The sequence below is a fragment of the Poromitra crassiceps genome (genome assembly GCF_964638095.1).
Source record: "Poromitra crassiceps genome assembly, chromosome: 6".
Classification (NCBI taxonomy): Eukaryota; Metazoa; Chordata; class Actinopteri; order Beryciformes; family Melamphaidae; genus Poromitra; species Poromitra crassiceps.
In genome coordinates this window covers 32,988,952-33,006,708 of record NC_139627.1, presented here as the reverse complement: position 1 = coordinate 33,006,708, position 17,757 = coordinate 32,988,952, and the positions used below count along the sequence as shown (strand labels likewise).

Genomic DNA, 17,757 nt, shown 5'->3' with positions numbered 1-17,757 from the left:
ATGGATTGTAGCAGTGATGAAGCCAGTTGAACAACAGGTGCTGCTTGTTATATTGTAGGAGTGATGAAGCCAGGTGAACAGGTGCTGCTTGTTATATTGTAGTGATGAAGCCAGGTGAACAGGTGCTGCTTGTTATATTGTAGTAGTGATGAAGCCAGGTGAACAGGTGATGCTTGTTATATTGTAGGAGTGATGAAGCCAGGTGAACAACAGGTGCTGCTTGTTATATTGTAGGAGTGATGAAGCCAGGTGAACAACAGGTGCTGCTTGTTATATTGTAGTGATGAAGCCAGGTGAACAACAGGTGATGCTTGTTATATTGTAGTAGTGATGAAGCCAGGTGAACAACAGGTGATGCTTGTTATATTGTTGTAGTGATGAAGCCAGGTGAACAACAGGTGCTGCTTGTTATATTGTAGGAGTGATGAAGCCAGGTGAACAACAGGTGCTGCTTGTTATATTGTAGTAGTGATGAAGCCAGGTGAACAGGTGATGCTTGTTATATTGTAGGAGTGATGAAGCCAGGTGAACAACAGGTGATGCTTGTTATATTGTAGGAGTGATGAAGCCAGGTGAACAACAGGTGCTGCTTGTTATATTGTAGGAGTGATGAAGCCAGGTGAACAACAGGTGCTGCTTGTTATATTGTAGTGATGAAGCCAGGTGAACAACAGGTGATGCTTGTTATATTGTAGTAGTGATGAAGCCAGGTGAACAACAGGTGATGCTTGTTATATTGTTGTAGTGATGAAGCCAGGTGAACAACAGGTGCTGCTTGTTATATTGTAGGAGTGATGAAGCCAGGTGAACAACAGGTGCTGCTTGTTATATTGTAGTAGTGATGAAGCCAGGTGAACAACAGGTGATGCTTGTTATATTGTTGTAGTGATGAAGCCAGGTGAACAACAGGTGCTGCTTGTTATATTGTAGTAGTGATGAAGCCAGGTGAACAACAGGTGATGCTTGTTATATTGTAGCAGTGATGAAGCCAGGTGAACAACAGGTGCTGCTTGTTATATTGTAGGAGTGATGAAGCCAGGTGAACAACAGGTGCTGCTTGTTATATTGTAGGAGTGATGAAGCCAGGTGAACAACAGGTGCTGCTTGTTATATTGTAGGAGTGATGAAGCCAGGTGAACAGGTGATGCTTGTTATATTGTAGTGATGAAGCCAGGTGAACAACAGGTGCTGCTTGTTATATTGTAGGAGTGATGAAGCCAGGTGAACAGGTGATGCTTGTTATATTGTAGGAGTGATGAAGCCAGTTGAACAACAGGTGCTGCTTGTTATATTGTAGTGATGAAGCCAGGTGAACAACAGGTGCTGCTTGTTATATTGTAGGAGTGATGAAGCCAGGTGAACAACAGGTGCTGCTTGTTATATTGTAGCAGTGATGAAGCCAGTTGAACAACAGGTGCTGCTTGTTATATTGTAGGAGTGATGAAGCCAGGTGAACAACAGGTGCTGCTTGTTATATTGTAGGAGTGATGAAGCCAGGTGAACAACAGGTGCTGCTTGTTATATTGTAGGAGTGATGAAGCCAGGTGAACAGGTGATGCTTGTTATATTGTAGTGATGAAGCCAGGTGAACAACAGGTGCTGCTTGTTATATTGTAGCAGTGATGAAGCCAGTTGAACAACAGGTGCTGCTTGTTATATTGTAGGAGTGATGAAGCCAGGTGAACAGGTGATGCTTGTTATATTGTAGGAGTGATGAAGCCAGGTGAACAACAGGTGCTGCTTGTTATATTGTAGGAGTGATGAAGCCAGGTGAACAGGTGATGCTTGTTATATTGTAGTGATGAAGCCAGGTGAACAACAGGTGTTGCTTGTTATATTGTAGTGATGAAGCCAGGTGAACAGGTGCTGCTTGTTATATTGTAGGAGTGATGAAGCCAGGTGAACAACAGGTGCTGCTTGTTATATTGTAGGAGTGATGAAGCCAGGTGAACAACAGGTGCTGCTTGTTATATTGTAGGAGTGATGAAGCCAGGTGAACAGGTGCTGCTTGTTATATTGTAGTGATGAAGCCAGGTGAACAGGTGCTGCTTGTTATATTGTAGGAGTGATGAAGCCAGGTGAACAACAGGTGCTGCTTGTTATATTGTAGGAGTGATGAAGCCAGGTGAACAGGTGCTGCTTGTTATATTGTAGTGATGAAGCCAGGTGAACAGGTGCTGCTTGTTATATTGTAGGAGTGATGAAGCCAGGTGAACAGGTGCTGCTTGTTATATTGTAGTGATGAGGCCAGGTGAACAGGTGCTGCTTGTTATATTGTAGTGATGAAGCCAGGTGAACAACAGGTGCTGCTTGTTATATTGTAGTGATGAAGCCAGGTGAACAGGTGATGCTTGTTATATTGTAGGAGTGATGAAGCCAGGTGAACAACAGGTGCTGCTTGTTATATTGTAGCAGTGATGAAGCCAGTTGAACAACAGGTGCTGCTTGTTATATTGTAGGAGTGATGAAGCCAGGTGAACAGGTGCTGCTTGTTATATTGTAGTGATGAAGCCAGGTGAACAACAGGTGCTGCTTGTTATATTGTAGGAGTGATGAAGCCAGGTGAACAGGTGATGCTTGTTATATTGTAGGAGTGATGAAGCCAGGTGAACAGGTGCTGCTTGTTATATTGTAGGAGTGATGAAGCTAGGTGAACAACAGGTGCTGCTTGTTATATTGTAGTGATGAGGCCAGGTGAACAACAGGTGCTGCTTGTTATATTGTAGGAGTGATGAAGCCAGGTGAACAACAGGTGCTGCTTGTTATATTGTAGGAGTGATGAAGCTAGGTGAACAACAGGTGCTGCTTGTTATATTGTAGTGATGAAGCCAGGTGAACAACAGGTGCTGCTTGTTATATTGTAGGAGTGATGAAGCCAGGTGAACAACAGGTGCTGCTTGTTATATTGTAGGAGTGATGAAGCCAGGTGAACAACAGGTGCTGCTTGTTATATTGTAGGAGTGATGAAGCCAGGTGAACAACAGGTGCTGCTTGTTATATTGTAGTGATGAAGCCAGGTGAACAGGTGATGCTTGTTATATTGTAGGAGTGATGAAGCCAGGTGAACAACAGGTGCTGCTTGTTATATTGTAGGAGTGATGAAGCCAGGTGAACAACAGGTGCTGCTTGTTATATTGTAGGAGTGATGAAGCCAGGTGAACAACAGGTGCTGCTTGTTATATTGTAGGAGTGATGGAGCCAGGTGAACAACAGGTGCTGCTTGTTATATTGTAGGAGTGATGAAGCCAGGTGAACAGGTGATGCTTGTTATATTGTAGGAGTGATGAAGCCAGGTGAACAGGTGATGCTTGTTATATTGTAGTGATGAAGCCAGGTGAACAACAGGTGCTGCTTGTTATATTGTAGCAGTGATGAAGCCAGTTGAACAACAGGTGCTGCTTGTTATATTGTAGGAGTGATGAAGCCAGGTGAACAGGTGATGCTTGTTATATTGTAGGAGTGATGAAGCCAGGTGAACAACAGGTGCTGCTTGTTATATTGTAGGAGTGATGAAGCCAGGTGAACAGGTGATGCTTGTTATATTGTAGTGATGAAGCCAGGTGAACAACAGGTGTTGCTTGTTATATTGTAGTGATGAAGCCAGGTGAACAGGTGCTGCTTGTTATATTGTAGGAGTGATGAAGCCAGGTGAACAACAGGTGCTGCTTGTTATATTGTAGGAGTGATGAAGCCAGGTGAACAACAGGTGCTGCTTGTTATATTGTAGGAGTGATGAAGCCAGGTGAACAGGTGCTGCTTGTTATATTGTAGTGATGAAGCCAGGTGAACAGGTGCTGCTTGTTATATTGTAGGAGTGATGAAGCCAGGTGAACAACAGGTGCTGCTTGTTATATTGTAGGAGTGATGAAGCCAGGTGAACAACAGGTGCTGCTTGTTATATTGTAGGAGTGATGAAGCCAGGTGAACAGGTGATGCTTGTTATATTGTAGTGATGAAGCCAGGTGAACAACAGGTGCTGCTTGTTATATTGTAGGAGTGATGAAGCCAGGTGAACAGGTGCTGCTTGTTATATTGTAGTGATGAAGCCAGGTGAACAGGTGCTGCTTGTTATATTGTAGTGATGAAGCCAGGTGAACAGGTGCTGCTTGTTATATTGTAGGAGTGATGAAGCCAGGTGAACAGGTGATGCTTGTTATATTGTAGGAGTGATGAAGCCAGGTGAACAGGTGATGCTTGTTATATTGTAGGAGTGATGAAGCCAGGTGAACAACAGGTGCTGCTTGTTATATTGTAGGAGTGATGAAGCCAGGTGAACAGGTGATGCTTGTTATATTGTAGTGATGAAGCCAGGTGAACAACAGGTGCTGCTTGTTATATTGTAGGAGTGATGAAGCCAGGTGAACAGGTGCTGCTTGTTATATTGTAGTGATGAAGCCAGGTGAACAGGTGCTGCTTGTTATATTGTAGGAGTGATGAAGCCAGGTGAACAGGTGCTGCTTGTTATATTGTAGTGATGAGGCCAGGTGAACAGGTGCTGCTTGTTATATTGTAGTGATGAAGCCAGGTGAACAACAGGTGCTGCTTGTTATATTGTAGTGATGAAGCCAGGTGAACAGGTGATGCTTGTTATATTGTAGGAGTGATGAAGCCAGGTGAACAGGTGCTGCTTGTTATATTGTAGCAGTGATGAAGCCAGTTGAACAACAGGTGCTGCTTGTTATATTGTAGGAGTGATGAAGCCAGGTGAACAGGTGCTGCTTGTTATATTGTAGCAGTGATGAAGCCAGTTGAACAACAGGTGCTGCTTGTTATATTGTAGGAGTGATGAAGCCAGGTGAACAGGTGCTGCTTGTTATATTGTAGTGATGAAGCCAGGTGAACAACAGGTGCTGCTTGTTATATTGTAGGAGTGATGAAGCCAGGTGAACAGGTGATGCTTGTTATATTGTAGGAGTGATGAAGCCAGGTGAACAGGTGCTGCTTGTTATATTGTAGGAGTGATGAAGCTAGGTGAACAACAGGTGCTGCTTGTTATATTGTAGTGATGAGGCCAGGTGAACAACAGGTGCTGCTTGTTATATTGTAGGAGTGATGAAGCCAGGTGAACAACAGGTGCTGCTTGTTATATTGTAGGAGTGATGAAGCTAGGTGAACAACAGGTGCTGCTTGTTATATTGTAGTGATGAAGCCAGGTGAACAACAGGTGCTGCTTGTTATATTGTAGGAGTGATGAAGCCAGGTGAACAACAGGTGCTGCTTGTTATATTGTAGGAGTGATGAAGCCAGGTGAACAACAGGTGCTGCTTGTTATATTGTAGGAGTGATGAAGCCAGGTGAACAACAGGTGCTGCTTGTTATATTGTAGGAGTGATGAAGCCAGGTGAACAGGTGCTGCTTGTTATATTGTAGGAGTGATGAAGCCAGGTGAACAACAGGTGCTGCTTGTTATATTGTAGTGATGAAGCCAGGTGAACAGGTGATGCTTGTTATATTGTAGGAGTGATGAAGCCAGGTGAACAGGTGCTGCTTGTTATATTGTAGGAGTGATGAAGCCAGGTGAACAACAGGTGCTGCTTGTTATATTGTAGGAGTGATGAAGCCAGGTGAACAACAGGTGCTGCTTGTTATATTGTAGGAGTGATGGAGCCAGGTGAACAACAGGTGCTGCTTGTTATATTGTAGGAGTGATGAAGCCAGGTGAACAGGTGATGCTTGTTATATTGTAGGAGTGATGAAGCCAGGTGAACAGGTGCTGCTTGTTATATTGTAGTGATGAAGCCAGGTGAACAACAGGTGCTGCCTGTTATATTGTAGTGATGAGGCCAGGTGAACAACAGGTGCTGCTTGTTATATTGTAGGAGTGATGAAGCCAGGTGAACAGGTGATGCTTGTTATATTGTAGTGATGAAGCTAGGTGAACAACAGGTGCTGCCTGTTATATTGTAGTGATGAGGCCAGGTGAACAACAGGTGCTGCTTGTTATATTGTAGGAGTTATGAAGCCAGGTGAACAGGTGCTGCTTGTTATATTGTAGGAGTGATGAAGCCAGGTGAACAACAGGTGCTGCTTGTTATATTGTAGGAGTGATGAAGCCAGGTGAACAACAGGTGCTGCTTGTTATATTGTAGTGATGAAGCCAGGTGAACAACAGGTGCTGCTTGTTATATTGTAGTGATGAAGCCAGGTGAACAGGTGCTGCTTGTTATATTGTAGGAGTGATGAAGCCAGGTGAACAACAGGTGCTGCTTGTTATATTGTAGTGATGAAGCTAGGTGAACAACAGGTGCTGCCTGTTATATTGTAGTGATGAGGCCAGGTGAACAACAGGTGATGCTTGTTATATTGTAGGAGTGATGAAGCCAGGTGAACAGGTGCTGCTTGTTATATTGTAGGAGTGATGAAGCCAGGTGAACAACAGGTGCTGCTTGTTATATTGTAGGAGTGATGAAGCCAGGTGAACAGGTGCTGCTTGTTATATTGTAGGAGTGATGAAGCCAGGTGAACAACAGGTGCTGCTTGTTATATTGTAGGAGTGATGAAGCCAGGTGAACAGGTGATGCTTGTTATATTGTAGGAGTGATGAAGCCAGGTGAACAGGTGCTGCTTGTTATATTGTAGTGATGAAGCCAGGTGAACAACAGGTGCTGCTTGTTATATTGTAGGAGTGATGAAGCCAGGTGAACAGGTGCTGCTTGTTATATTGTAGGAGTGATGAAGCCAGGTGAACAGGTGCTGCTTGTTATATTGTAGGAGTGATGAAGCTAGGTGAACAACAGGTGCTGCTTGTTATATTGTAGGAGTGATGAAGCTAGGTGAACAACAGGTGCTGCTTGTTATATTGTAGTAGTGATGAAGCCAGGTGAACAACAGGTGCTGCTTGTTATATTGTAGTGATGAGGCCAGGTGAACAACAGGTGCTGCTTGTTATATTGTAGTGATGAAGCCAGGTGAACAGGTGATGCTTGTTATATTGTAGGAGTGATGAAGCCAGGTGAACAGGTGCTGCTTGTTATATTGTAGTGATGAAGCCAGGTGAACAGGTGCTGCTTGTTATATTGTAGTGATGAGGCCAGGTGAACAACAGGTGCTGCTTGTTATATTGTAGTGATGAAGCCAGGTGAACAGGTGATGCTTGTTATATTGTAGGAGTGATGAAGCCAGGTGAACAACAGGTGCTGCTTGTTATATTGTAGGAGTGATGAAGCCAGTTGAACAACAGGTGCTGCTTGTTATATTGTAGCAGTGATGAAGCCAGTTGAACAACAGGTGCTGCTTGTTATATTGTAGGAGTGATGAAGCTAGGTGAACAGGTGATGCTTGTTATATTGTAGGAGTGATGAAGCCAGGTGAACAGGTGCTGCTTGTTATATTGTAGTGATGAAGCCAGGTGAACAACAGGTGCTGCTTGTTATATTGTAGGAGTGATGAAGCCAGGTGAACAACAGGTGCTGCTTGTTATATTGTAGGAGTGATGAAGCCAGGTGAACAGGTGCTGCTTGTTATATTGTAGGAGTGATGAAGCTAGGTGAACAGGTGCTGCTTGTTATATTGTAGGAGTGATGAAGCCAGGTGAACAACAGGTGCTGCTTGTTATATTGTAGGAGTGATGAAGCCAGGTGAACAGGTGCTGCTTGTTATATTGTAGGAGTGATGAAGCCAGGTGAACAACAGGTGCTGCTTGTTATATTGTAGGAGTGATGGAGCCAGGTGAACAACAGGTGCTGCTTGTTATATTGTAGTGATGAAGCCAGGTGAACAACAGGTGCTGCTTGTTATATTGTAGTAGTGATGAAGCCAGGTGAACAACAGGTGCTGCTTGTTATATTGTAGTGATGAGGCCAGGTGAACAACAGGTGCTGCTTGTTATATTGTAGTGATGAAGCCAGGTGAACAACAGGTGCTGCTTGTTATATTGTAGTAGTGATGAAGCCAGGTGAACAACAGGTGCTGCTTGTTATATTGTAGTGATGAGGCCAGGTGAACAACAGGTGCTGCTTGTTATATTGTAGTGATGAAGCCAGGTGAACAGGTGATGCTTGTTATATTGTAGGAGTGATGAAGCCAGGTGAACAGGTGCTGCTTGTTATATTGTAGTGATGAGGCCAGGTGAACAACAGGTGCTGCTTGTTATATTGTAGTGATGAAGCCAGGTGAACAGGTGATGCTTGTTATATTGTAGGAGTGATGAAGCCAGGTGAACAACAGGTGCTGCTTGTTATATTGTAGGAGTGATGAAGCCAGTTGAACAACAGGTGCTGCTTGTTATATTGTAGCAGTGATGAAGCCAGTTGAACAACAGGTGCTGCTTGTTATATTGTAGGAGTGATGAAGCTAGGTGAACAGGTGATGCTTGTTATATTGTAGGAGTGATGAAGCCAGGTGAACAGGTGCTGCTTGTTATATTGTAGTGATGAAGCCAGGTGAACAACAGGTGCTGCTTGTTATATTGTAGGAGTGATGAAGCCAGGTGAACAGGTGATGCTTGTTATATTGTAGGAGTGATGGAGCCAGGTGAACAGGTGCTGCTTGTTATATTGTAGTGATGAAGCTAGGTGAACAACAGGTGCTGCCTGTTATATTGTAGTGATGAGGCCAGGTGAACAACAGGTGCTGCTTGTTATATTGTAGGAGTGATGAAGCCAGGTGAACAGGTGATGCTTGTTATATTGTAGTGATGAAGCTAGGTGAACAACAGGTGCTGCCTGTTATATTGTAGTGATGAGGCCAGGTGAACAACAGGTGCTGCTTGTTATATTGTAGGAGTTATGAAGCCAGGTGAACAGGTGCTGCTTGTTATATTGTAGGAGTGATGAAGCCAGGTGAACAACAGGTGCTGCTTGTTATATTGTAGGAGTGATGAAGCCAGGTGAACAACAGGTGCTGCTTGTTATATTGTAGTGATGAAGCCAGGTGAACAACAGGTGCTGCTTGTTATATTGTAGTGATGAAGCCAGGTGAACAGGTGCTGCTTGTTATATTGTAGGAGTGATGAAGCCAGGTGAACAACAGGTGCTGCTTGTTATATTGTAGTGATGAAGCTAGGTGAACAACAGGTGCTGCCTGTTATATTGTAGTGATGAGGCCAGGTGAACAACAGGTGCTGCTTATTATATTGTAGTGATGAAGCCAGGTGAACAGGTGCTGCTTGTTATATTGTAGGAGTGATGAAGCCAGGTGAACAACAGGTGCTGCTTGTTATATTGTAGTGATGAAGCTAGGTGAACAACAGGTGCTGCCTGTTATATTGTAGTGATGAAGCCAGGTGAACAACAGGTGCTGCTTGTTATATTGTAGGAGTGATGAAGCCAGGTGAACAGGTGCTGCTTGTTATATTGTAGGAGTGATGAAGCCAGGTGAACAACAGGTGCTGCTTGTTATATTGTAGGAGTGATGAAGCCAGGTGAACAGGTGCTGCTTGTTATATTGTAGGAGTGATGAAGCCAGGTGAACAACAGGTGCTGCTTGTTATATTGTAGGAGTGATGAAGCCAGGTGAACAGGTGATGCTTGTTATATTGTAGGAGTGATGAAGCCAGGTGAACAGGTGCTGCTTGTTATATTGTAGTGATGAAGCCAGGTGAACAACAGGTGCTGCTTGTTATATTGTAGGAGTGATGAAGCCAGGTGAACAGGTGCTGCTTGTTATATTGTAGGAGTGATGAAGCCAGGTGAACAGGTGCTGCTTGTTATATTGTAGGAGTGATGAAGCTAGGTGAACAACAGGTGCTGCTTGTTATATTGTAGGAGTGATGAAGCCAGGTGAACAACAGGTGCTGCTTGTTATATTGTAGGAGTGATGAAGCCAGGTGAACAGGTGCTGCTTGTTATATTGTAGGAGTGATGAAGCCAGGTGAACAACAGGTGCTGCTTGTTATATTGTAGTGATGAAGCCAGGTGAACAACAGGTGCTGCTTGTTATATTGTAGGAGTGATGAAGCCAGGTGAACAGGTGCTGCTTGTTATATTGTAGGAGTGATGAAGCCAGGTGAACAGGTGCTGCTTGTTATATTGTAGGAGTGATGAAGCCAGGTGAACAACAGGTGCTGCTTGTTATATTGTAGTGATGAAGCCAGGTGAACAACAGGTGCTGCTTGTTATATTGTAGGAGTGATGAAGCTAGGTGAACAACAGGTGCTGCTTGTTATATTGTAGTGATGAAGCCAGGTGAACAACAGGTGCTGCTTGTTATATTGTAGGAGTGATGAAGCTAGGTGAACAACAGGTGCTGCTTGTTATATTGTAGGAGTGATGAAGCCAGGTGAACAACAGGTGCTGCTTGTTATATTGTAGGAGTGATGAAGCTAGGTGAACAACAGGTGCTGCTTGTTATATTGTAGGAGTGATGAAGCCAGGTGAACAGGTGCTGCTTGTTATATTGTAGGAGTGATGAAGCCAGGTGAACAACAGGTGCTGCTTGTTATATTGTAGTGATGAAGCCAGGTGAACAACAGGTGCTGCTTGTTATATTGTAGGAGTGATGAAGCCAGGTGAACAGGTGCTGCTTGTTATATTGTAGGAGTGATGAAGCCAGGTGAACAGGTGCTGCTTGTTATATTGTAGGAGTGATGAAGCCAGGTGAACAACAGGTGCTGCTTGTATTATTGTAGGAGTGATGAAGCCAGGTGAACAACAGGTGCTGCTTGTTATATTGTAGGAGTGATGAAGCAAGGTGGTTCTCTTTCACACAGCAATTTGTCAAGAGCACCAAACTTTCTGAACAATGTCACGTGGTCAAAACAGTCACTTGTCTATTGGACAGAATATAGAGGGGAAATCTCTTCTCTTCTGCCGCCTTGCCTGCTGAGGGCTGACTGAACAACACAAGTGAATCCGCTAAACACAAACCATGGAGCAACACCACCTGCGATATTCCGGTTTTACTTTGGTGTTACTACCAAATAAATATTTTACAAGAATGTGCCCAATATGAGCAGCAGATGAGGCAGTGAGCTGTTGAACATTTCATGCATGAGACGAGCGATGCAGTACCGAAGAAGGCGAGGCCTCTTGAGAGACAACGATGTGTTGTTGTTGTTATGACAACGTACGCCCCGCGGCCCGCACACGTGTAAAGTACATTACTGTACACGTGTTTGTTTTGCTTCCTTCTACCGCCTTCTCCTCATGATGCACTGGCGCTTCCTATATTTGCTCTTGTGTTTAGTCTGTTTTGCTTTCACACCACAAACGAACCGCACCAGGTTCACTTGTAAATGAACCGAGACCTACGTTTTCAAGCGGACCAGAGTTCACTTTGTTTGTTGCACACCAGAGTTCGTTTGAGCTTTCACACCACCCCAAACAAAACAGACTATCCGAGGAAACAAACTGGCGCGTTAGTGTTAGTGATTGTATTTTAATATTCAATATTAATCAGTGATACTGCCCTGTGTGTGTGTGTGTGTGTGTGTGTGTGTGTGTGTGTGTGTGTGTGTGTGTGTGTGTGTGTGTGTGTGTGTGTGTGTGTGCGTGCCCGTGTGTGTGTGTGTTACATGTTACTACAGCTGCAACGATTAGTCGATCAGGGGCGTAGCTATGGGTGGGCCTGGCTGGGCCTAGGCTTACTCCCTTCTTGCCTAGGCCCATCCAATCAGGAGACTTTAAAGCCTCTTAAACAGCCAACATAGAGAGCCCCAGGGATGACGTATTTTTGTAGTCGGAACGCGGAAGTCCCGGACTTCCTGGTTCTTCACTGTTTCTGCCTATGGGATTTTTGAATGGGTTTTTGCCGCGATGCTTCAAATAAGGTCTCTGGGCAACACAAGCTTAATCAAACGCGAACCAGTGTTCAGCCGGATAATCTTCACACATGAGGACCACTTTCATGAGTTTTGAAGCATAAATGCAAGCCCTTTTTTCCTTCCTTCGAGCCCTAGAAGTAAAAAGCTTGTGCTAAGCTAATCCAGAACTACACATGCTAGCTTGTCAGGCTAAATCAAATTTAGGCGAAAGTTTGATGACGGAAAAAACAAAACACAATGTTTATTACATAACTAGAAAAACTAGACTAGAAGAAATTAATCTTCAGGTTCCCAGCTTTCAGATGATGTGGACCACTTCCATGTGGCATAATACTATTGACCTGTTATCTCACCCTAATATCCCCTGACTCCTCCCCCTAATAATACAATATACAAATACAAAAGTGTCTGGTAGGGAGGGGAGAAATGTCATCATGTGAACACGTGCATTTGACTTTAGTATTGTCAATTATATCAATTATGGAATGACTTGTGTTTCCCACTCACTTTTATTCAGGCCCACCTGAAATTTCATTTCACATAGTCGATCGAGAGAAAATTAATCGTCAACTATTGTTATAATTGATTATCATTTTAGACTAATATTAAAAAATATTGAGTTGTGGACTGGACAAAATAACACATTTGATTATGTCATCTTCGGCTTTGGGGGAAAAGTGATTAAAATTGTTCACCATTTTGTAACATTTTATAGAGTAAGCGACTAATTGATTAGTTGAGAAAATAATCTACAGATTAGTCGATTATTTAAAAAAATCATCGTTAGTTGCAGCCCTACATGTTACCGATTTCTCTTGAGGGTGAATCAATAGCTGGCGTGGCTTCTGCTCTTACCCTTCTTGCTCTCTCTCTCTCTCTCTCTCTCTCTCTCTCTCTCTCTCTCTCTCTCTCTCTCTCTCTTCTCACACTCACTAAGGTGAATAGAGCTGACGAAAGGACACAGAGTCAGAGAGAGAGAGGAGAGAAAGGAGAGATGAAGAGTGCATGAATAAGTGATGGAGTGTTGAAAGGGTGCTGTGTGTCTGTAGGGTTATCTACAGAAGACAGACTGTCCTTTACCCACGCACACACGCGCACGCATGCACGCGCACACACACACACACACACACACACACACACACACACACACACACACACACACACCGAGGAGCTCTTAGCATGTCACTGGGCATCAGCCCAGGGAGATCACAGGGGCAGAGAGAGAGAGGCTTAAGAAGCTAGAGCGAGCACTGAGATGGAGAAGGTGTGAAGAGATGAGTGTGCTACAGTAAACAAGGGACGGAGAGAGGAAGAGAGAGGGCAAGGGGAAGACAGAGAGAGGAAATGAGGGAGTGAGAGAGGGCAAGGAGAAGAGAGAGAGGGAAGGAGGGAGCGAGAGAGAAAGCAATGCGAAGACAGAGAGAGGGAAGGAGGGAGGGAGAGAGGGCAAGGAGAAGAGAGAGAGGGAAGGAGGGAAGGAGAGAGGGCAAGGAGAAGAGAGAGAGGGCAAGGAGAAGAGAGGGAAGGAGGGAGGGAGAGAGAGAAAGCAAGGAGAAGACAGAGAGAGGGAAGGAGGGAGGAGGTGAGGGCAAGGGGAAGAGAGAGAGAGGGAAGGAGGGAGGAGGAGAGGGCAAGGAGAAGAGAGAGAGAGGGAAGGAGGGAGGAGGAGAGGGCAAGGGGAAGAGAGAGAGGGCAAGGAGAAGAGAGGGAAGGAGGGAGGGAGAGAGAGAAAGCAAGGAGAAGACAGAGAGAGGGAAGGAGGGAGGAGGTGAGGGCAAGGGGAAGAGAGAGAGGGAAGGAGGGAGGGAGAGAGGGCAAGGAGAAGACAGAGAGAGGGAAGGAGGGAGGAGGAGAGGGCAAGGAGAAGAGAGAGAGAGAAGGAGGGAAGGAGAGAGGGCAAGGAGAAGAGAGAGAGGGAAGGAGGGAAGGAGAGAGGGCAAGGAGAAGAGAGAGAGAGGGCAAGGAGAAGAGAGGGAAGGCGGGAGGGAGAGAGAGAGAAAGCAAGGAGAAGACAGAGAGAGGGAAGGAGGGAGGAGGAGAGGGCAAGGAGAAGACAGAGAGAGGGAAGAAGGGAGGGGGCTTCTCATACCTTCCCTCTTAAAGACAGAGCCAATCGCTTTCTCCGCTCAGTGACACCGCAGGCTGTGGAGGAGAGGACTGGAAACACTCATCTCTCTCTCTCTCTCTCCCTCTCTCTCTCTCTCTCTCTCTCTCTCTCTCTCTCCTTCACCAGGTGATCACCCCGTTCCGTAGGCTCATCCTCTGTGCTGAGAACAGGAAAGAGATGGAGGACTGGATCAGTTCACTGAAGTCCGTTCAGTCCCGAGAGCACTACGAGGTAAGAGCCCCCTTTACCAAATCAAGAAATACACTGTGTGTGTGTGCGTGTGTGTGTGTGTGTGTCTGTGTGTGTGTGTGTGTGTGTGTGTGTGTGTGTGTGTGTGTGTGTGCGTGCGTGCGTGCGTGCGTGCGTGACCGTGTGTGTGTGTCTGTGTGTCTGTGTGTGTGTGTGTGTGTGTGTGTGTGCGTGCGTGCGTGTGTGGGGGGGGGATACAACACAGGATGAGAGATGAGGCATGAAGGAGATAGTGCCGCAGGAGCAATGGATCCAAGATCAGGCATGTCTTCTCTTGGAGATTAAAAAGTATTGCTCTTTTTTCGTATTCATTTGTCACCAACCTGCCAGTGCCAACTGTTACTATTTGAGCATGGTTGTAAAAGTGTGTGTATCCTGTTGCTGTGATACTGTTGTATATGACTCTGCTGATACAGTATTGTGGCGTGGAGACTAGCAGTGAACCCAGATGGGTGTGTAAAGTGTAAAGATGTGGAATTACTGATGTGTGTGTTTGTGTGTGTGTGTGTGTGTGTGTGTGTGTGTGTGTTCCAGCCCCAAAACACTGGCATAACATGCATAAGCAGGAACAGACAGTCAGATATATACAGACACAGATAGACATACTGTACACCCACAAATACAGACACAGAGTTACACGGATGCACGCACGCGCGCACACACACACGCACACACACACACACACATGCGCGCGCGCGCACGCACGCACACACACACACACACACACACACACACGGGATGAATGCATTAATAGGATGCACAGTGTACAGTATGCATACATTTCACACATTTCATAGAGATCACACAAAAGCGACACAATGGCGACCATCACAACGCAAAATGTTTTATTCTGCAGCAGCTCAAAGCTTTCACCTCTTTTTGGTGTCTCATTAGACGATAACAGATGGTGTCCACTATTCCACTGAGCATCACAATAGTCATTTTGGTCATCAGCGCTTTGATCAAATACAATCTTTCAGGTAGAATGTAGAAAACAGACACTCAGCACGACGGCTGAAGCACCAATGTGGCATTTTTTCACCGAACGGATCCGCTGTTATATAAATATTTCACGTCAGTGGAAGATGTAGGGAAAAAAATCTAAATATGGGCTCTGTGTTGACAGCGCCGGCTTGTGCGGTGCACGGGGTGGAGGAGGGAAGCAGCTCTGCATGTTAATGGCTTTGATTTGGGAGGCATCTTATATAAGACCCCATCTCCACTGCACTGCAATGCAGCAGCCCCCACATCACAGGATAGACACATGTGCGCCCACGCACGCACGCAGGCGCACACACACACACACACACACACACACACACACACACACACACACACACACACACACACACACACACACACACACACACACACACACACACACACACACCTGCCAATATGTCAGCACAGACACAATTCATTACTGAGCTGTCCTCCATATACAGTATGTTACTGTAGGAATCCAAGTGTCCCAGTTTATTACAACACAGAATAGCCTATAAGTCAAAAAGCCTTTATTAATCCATGGCTATACAAAAGCAAAAGCAACAGCAGACCGACACTTTTAGCTCACAGGAGCCTTCATCAGGGTGTAAAAGTCATTATATCAATCATACATCAATACTGTATATAGCAACAACAATCATACATCGATACTGTATATAGCAACAACAATCATACATCGATACTGTATATAGCAACAACAATCAAGTTTATAGGTCATGACAACAGGTGCATCATGACAGCACAGCGTCAACATTATTAGGCAGTTAGCCCGTACTAGGTTACCTGCGTGGCCTCGCCTGCTCTATTGGCATGTGCTGTGCACAATCGAATCACTGATGACATCACTGTCACTGATGATGTCACAAAGCCTATGACATCACTGATGATGTCACAATGCCTATGACATCATCAGTGCCTATGCCATCATCAGTGATGTCATAAGATGATTTTGGTCAATATTGATGTCACTGATGATGCAGCCTCGTATGCCCCTACGACATCACTGATGATGTCACAATGCCTATTACATCATCAGTGGGACACAAATTGAAACAGACAAACATTGCCCACTTCCTCCCTTTTATCTTCTCTATCTATCTATCTATCTATCTATCTATCTATCTATCTATCTATCTATCTATCTATCTATCTATCTATCTATCTATTATTTTATATATATAAAAGGGGGAAAGTGGGCAATCTCTGTCTGTTCTCTGTTTCAATTTGTCCCCAAGTACTGCAGGCATGACACCCACACATGTACAGTGGCACGCTCACACAGCGGGTCCTGCTGGCACTCACAGTGTTACAGAAGCAGCCAGTTTTCTCCACCGCTGTCTGTCTCTCTTCTCTTGTTTGAATGGTGGAGCTGACTGTGTCAGCCAGTGGAGGGCTCTTCCTGTGCTGTGTGGCCGTGTTGTATGCCGTACGCACACAACCGTCCTCATCAGTCTCCAACGCCAGACTTTATTATAAGGCATTATTATGGGGCGGCTGTGGCTCAGGAGGTAGAGCGGGTCGTCCACTAATCAGAAGATCCCCGGCTCCTCCAGTCAGCATGTCGAAGTGTCCTTGGGCAAGACACTGAACTCCAAATTGCTCCGGATGGCTGTGCCAGCACCCTGCATGGCAGCTTGCCGCCTTCGGTGTGTGAATGGGTGAATGTAGGCACATTGTAAAGCGCATTGGATAAAAGCGCTATATATAAATGCAGTCAATTTACCATTTACCAAGGCAAACCTAATAGACAAGTAATCAGCGACCAGGGGTTGAGTGTGTGTGTGTGTGTGTGTGTGTGTCTGTGTGTGTGTGTGTGTGTGTATGTGTCAGGCAGTGGGATCAGAGGGAGGCGTGTGGTGTTGAACAAGTATAATGAAATACGGCAGTAATTCTTAATGAAATTCTATAGTGACAAAAAAAAGTGAGCTGCTTGCCTTGTAACATTGTATAATAGATGTGTTAATCATGATAGATGTGTTAATCATGATGATAAATTGCACACAAATAATATACAAAGCAAGAAATAATTTACTTCCTGTACAAAAAATGTTCCTCAACAGAGAGTGGGTATAACTTGAGGGGAAAACTTAAAATTTGAAGCAACGCTGTTCACACCAGTCTTAAAAGTATGTGGATCTCAATTTTTGGGGTGCCTTTTTGGAACAGTTTGGAAGAAGATATTAAAATGAGTAAAAATATTGCACAGTTTAAAAATAGGTACAGAAATATAGGAATGAGGAAGGGGAGTGCAATGGACGATCGTCGTAATTTTGTAGGCTTTTCTATATAAAAAAAAACTTTATTTCATGATTAAGGTTGTTGATTAGAGTAGCTGTGTTATCATAATGTTGATAATTATGTATGTCAATTTAGTCTAGTTATGATGAACACTGGAACAGAGTATTAGAATAGGGGTAAGACTAGATAAGCATCTGCTTCTTCCTACTCCTTTTCGGACAAGATCATGCCTTTTTTATTTATTTTTTAAATAACTAATAACTAATATTTGTTTTTTAAATATGTGCATATATGTGTATATACATGTATATTTGCTTTTTTAAATGTTCGAAATAAAATTTTCATTCATTCATTCAATTGCACTGAACTTTGCCTTTCTGTGCTGCCAACCTGTTTTACCCTCTCGTTTGCCAGACGGCACAGTTTAATGTGGAACATTTCTCAGGGATGCACAACT

At 44.5% G+C, this 17,757-nt stretch overlaps 1 protein-coding gene across 1 annotated transcript in view; it reads left to right on the top strand.

Annotated features, from left to right (window-relative positions):
- Nucleotides 1-17,727: 17,727 nt before the first annotated feature.
- Nucleotides 17,728-17,757, top strand: part of dgkh (diacylglycerol kinase, eta) — a gene marked incomplete at its 5' end in the record, with an annotated part of 43,197 nt that continues 43,167 nt past the window's right edge. Inside the window, one exon of the mRNA XM_083639136.1 lies at nt 17,728-17,757. This exon is cut by the window's right edge and continues 90 nt beyond it. Coding sequence (XP_083495262.1) covers nt 17,728-17,757 — 30 coding nt within the window.